The sequence below is a fragment of the Pteropus vampyrus genome, unplaced genomic scaffold (assembly GCF_000151845.1).
Source record: "Pteropus vampyrus isolate Shadow unplaced genomic scaffold, Pvam_2.0 Scaffold296, whole genome shotgun sequence".
Lineage (NCBI taxonomy): Eukaryota > Metazoa > Chordata > Mammalia > Chiroptera > Pteropodidae > Pteropus > Pteropus vampyrus.
Window position 1 is genome coordinate 781,465 of NW_011889077.1, and position 4,146 is coordinate 785,610.

Here is a 4,146-nt window from a genome sequence, read left to right on the forward strand (position 1 = left end):
GGGCTGCGATCCGCACCAACGCCCTCACCCCACACTGCTGCTCAAAGACTGCGAGAGAGAACGTTCCAGAAAGGAGGAAACACGAAGGCCCCCGGGCAGCAGCCTCTGGTCAGCGAGTGGATAATACGTGACAGGTGGGACACTAAACAAGGAGCCAGGTCTCAAAGGACTGTCACACGCGAGAAAGAAGGAGCAGAGACAAACAGGAGATTCAAACCCATGACACTAATAATTTTGGCAGCTGTCCATCAAATCACCCCAGGGCCCTGAGCCCGCCCCAGCCCCGCAGGCCCCGCTGGCATTACGGGCTGTGTCAAGTACCCTGGGACTCTGCTGTGCGCTAAAGGACAATGTGGTCCAGGCCTGCAGGTTGCCCTTCCGAGGCGGTGGCTCTCTCCGGGCACCGGCTGGGCGCCCACACCCACCACCTCAGGGGCCCCCACTGCCGAGCAGAGGCTCCCTGCCCCTGGCCCCCTCCCCACTGTGGCTCCGAGGGCGAGGCCGCTGCTGGCCACCCCGTCGGGATGCAGGGGACGCTCGTGGCCCCGCAGCGTGCGGCCGTGTGCCGGGGGCACCGCGGGACTCACCCACATGTACTCGGGGTAGTCGGCCAGGCGCTGCAGCCCCCGCACCACCGTGTCGCGGTCCTCCTCCCACCGGCGCCTGCAGAACACGATCTCCAGGAAGTACCACGTCCAGCCGATGACCGGCACGCACAGCAGCTCCCTCTTGGCCAGCACCTTGGAGCTCTGGGGGGAGGGGCAGGCACTGCTCCAGGCGCCCACAGCCACCTGGGGGCTGGCGTGCAGCTCGGGGCTTCGCTGTCAACAGGGACTCCCTGACACTGAGTGTGGCACCGCCAGGGTCAGCCTGGCCGTGAGAACGCAGGTGGCCGGCCTCCAGAGCACACCTGGGCGCAGGCCTGGCGGGCAGGAGGTGCCCAGGGCTGGCTACCAGGCCCTGGCCTTCCCAAGGGCAGGGCGCCATCCAGCCGTGGTCGCTGCAGGGGTGCTCCGGGGGCTCGGGTGCCAACATCTCGTCTCCACCGGGTCACCCAGCCCCCCGGGGCACTCCGCGGACTCAGGGCCCGTGAGGGCTGTGAGTAGGGAGGCAGGGCAGTGGCTCGGACAGTGGGGGACACCACGCCTTCCCACTCCCAGCTGGGGGGGAAGGGGGCTCACACCCACCCTGGGGAGCCGTGCCGGCACCCTCCCAGGACCCCGCGTCACTCACCCCCAGCACGCCAAACCGCTCACACATGGTCCAGCCGCACAGGAAGTCGATCTCGAAGTTGTGATTGAGGATGATGACCGCGTGCTCCTTCCCCAGGCAGCGCACCGTGGCCTGGTCGGTGAACAGCGTGCACTCCGTGCGGGACCACCACTCCAGGAGCATGACCAGCTCTGCGGACACACAGCGGGCTGGGGGCGCGGCGGAGCAGGCAGCCAGGCCCCCCGACACAGTGCGGTGTCCAACGGCACAGGACGTCCGTCCACACCGGGCTTTTCCAGAAGCGAGTTTGGGCACGCGTTTTAGTGTCCCTGACTCACGATTACCGCTCCAAGCAAAAGCGAAACTCTCAGGAAGACGAGACAAGCAGAGGCCGCGGAGGACCCCGGCGTTCGGACCGACGCCTCTGTCGCCTGTGCGGCCGTGACCCTCACACGAGCCGCACTCTGGCCGGACGCCTCGCAGTCCAGCCACGGACTGGGGCAGGGCACACGGCCAGCCCGGGGCCCCCGTGGCCAGCCGATGTCACGCCTACCTCGGCCAGGCGTCCTGAGCAGAGCGACCTCACAGAGCAGGCCGCACAGTGCCCAGGGCCGACACGGCTCAGCCCTGCCATGTGTGCCGGGCCCAGGCCGCTTGGGGAAGCATGGCCCGTGCTGAGAGCGCTGAGCCTCGGCCTCCTGTTTGCAGGGAGGGGACAGCAGCGGCTTCCACACGGGCTACTGGGAGGACCGGGTGGGGCACGGCAGGTGACAATGCCAGCCGAGCACATGGGGTCTCCACCTCCTCTCTCTGCAAGGTGAGAACCGGACGGACGGGCTCTCTCTCGGACAGCGGCTGAACACTCATGTCCTTTCTACCTGACGGACGGTCAGAGGAGAAGCCATAAAGGGGTCAGCTTCCAGGACAGGCTGACCACAGCCCCGTCAAGGGACCAGAGAGGGCCCTGAGCGGACGCATGGGGGCCGAGAGTGGCTGTGCATCCGAGGCAAACAGCTCGCATGCGGAGCCCGGCGGCCCGGCGGCACCCGCCCAGCACCCGCATGCTCCAGGTGAGGGCACAGGGACGGAAGACGGACGGGTCCCAGCAGACGCTCTCCCACGCTCCCTCGCAGGCAGCCAGCCAGCACGTGAACGATGCTCGGTGTCGTCCGCCGTCAGGACAACGCAAACCAGAGCCCCCCGCCCCCCCCGCCCCCCGCCGCCGGGACGCTCCCATCAGTGACGACGCAGGAGGCGGCAGACGGGACGCCTGGAACGCTGCTCACGGCCGGTGGGGACGCCGCACGGCGCAGCGCTTCAGAAAACCATTCCGAACGCGGAGCTCCCAGGGCACCCAGCAGGGCCACCGCCAGACGCACGCCCAAGGGAGACGGAAGCGGCGTCCGCCCGGACACGTGTGCACGCCTGCTCACGCGGAATTCACAGCGGCAACCAGCCAGACACTCATCAGCTAATGAATGGGTGACGCGTGTGCCCGCCTGGTAACGGCGTGTGCCCGCATAGTGATGGTGTGTGCCCACGCGGTGACACGTATGTCCATTGTTGACGGCATGTGCCCGCCTGGTGACGGTGTGTGCCCGCACAGTGACATATGTGTCCATTGTTGATGGCGTGTGCCTGCATAGTGACGCGTGTGTCCATTGTTGATGGCGTGTGCCTGCTTGGTGACGGCATGTGCCCGCCTGCTGACAGTGTGTGCCCGCATGGTGACACGTGTCCACTGTTGACGGCGTGTGCCCGCTTGGTGACGGCGTGTGCCTGTGTAGTGATGGCGTGTGCCCACACAGTGACTCATGTGTCCATTGTTGATGGTGTGTACCCGCCTGGTGATGCGTGTGCCCGCACGGTGACGCGTGTGCCCATGCTGTGCAATGTCATTCGGCCCTAACAGGGCGTAGCCCCAACACTCGCCACAGCGTGAGGGGACCTTGGAAACGCCCCACGAGTGAGAGCCGCCAGTCCCAAGGGCCCGTGTCCTGGCAGGTTCCATCAACATGACGGGGGCAGGCGAGGCGAAGCCACAGACAGACAGGAGGCAGACTGCCTGCCAGGGGCTGGGGGCCGGGAATGGGGGTGCCTGCTAAACGCCACAGGCTTTCTTGGGGGGCTGACAGTGTTCCAGAATTAGGCTGTGGTGACGGCTGCATCTGTATGAACACACGGATTTTAAAGACTCGCCTTGGAGGGGACCCGCAGGGTTCCGCCCGTGCCTCTGGCCGGCGGTCGGGAACCGGTCTGTGGGCCGCCTTCGGTTGCACGTGGAGTCGCGGCGGGGGCCACGCACCTCACCCCCTTGCTGTCCCAGGCCACCTGCAGGCCCCAGCTGTCCGTGGGCTCTGGAGCGTGGCCACAGCTCGGCAGCCCCCTGCCAATGCGCTTCTCTGCTGCTCCGGGCTGGATCGCTCTAGGTCCTCACATGAGTGGAGCCACGCAGGACTGTCCCTCTGTGGCCAGCCTGTTTCACTTGGCATAACGTCCCCCGGGCTCTCCCAGGGGCTGCATGCGACAAGACTTGCTTCCGGCTTGAGGCTGAGTAGTGTCCACCACATGGGCACCACGCTCTGTTCGCCCACTTGGCCACCGGAGGTCGTGCCCGCTGAGTCGCATCCGGGCGGCTGCACAGCGCTGTCAATGGGAGGGACGCGCTCCCAGATGACCATGACACGGATGGACGCTCGGGTCGGCCCTGCGTTGGACCGAGCTGACACACACAGACCCCCGGGGGAGGGAGCAGTCCGTGGGTTTTCTGAAAGGCACTTTCCATCACCGTCTCTGCACTCGGGTTCGATGGCGCACGGCTCACTGGTGTTGGCACCGACACCCATGTGCACATGGCCTGGTTTCCGCGACACCTCCCGGAGGTCACCTGCAGGTCACGTGCCGGAAACCACGACAGGCTCAGGACGGCTGCCT

At 66.7% G+C, this 4,146-nt stretch overlaps 1 protein-coding gene across 1 annotated transcript in view; it reads right to left on the reverse strand.

Moving 5' to 3' along the window:
* Positions 1-4,146, reverse strand: part of AGPAT3 (1-acylglycerol-3-phosphate O-acyltransferase 3) — an 84,511-nt gene that overhangs the window by 10,786 nt on the left and 69,579 nt on the right. Inside the window, exons 4-5 of the mRNA XM_011376379.2 lie at positions 1,234-1,403; positions 588-749 (exon numbers count right to left, since the gene is read on the reverse strand). Coding sequence (XP_011374681.1) covers positions 588-749; positions 1,234-1,403 — 332 coding nt within the window. The remainder of the gene's footprint in view (positions 1-587; positions 750-1,233; positions 1,404-4,146) is intronic.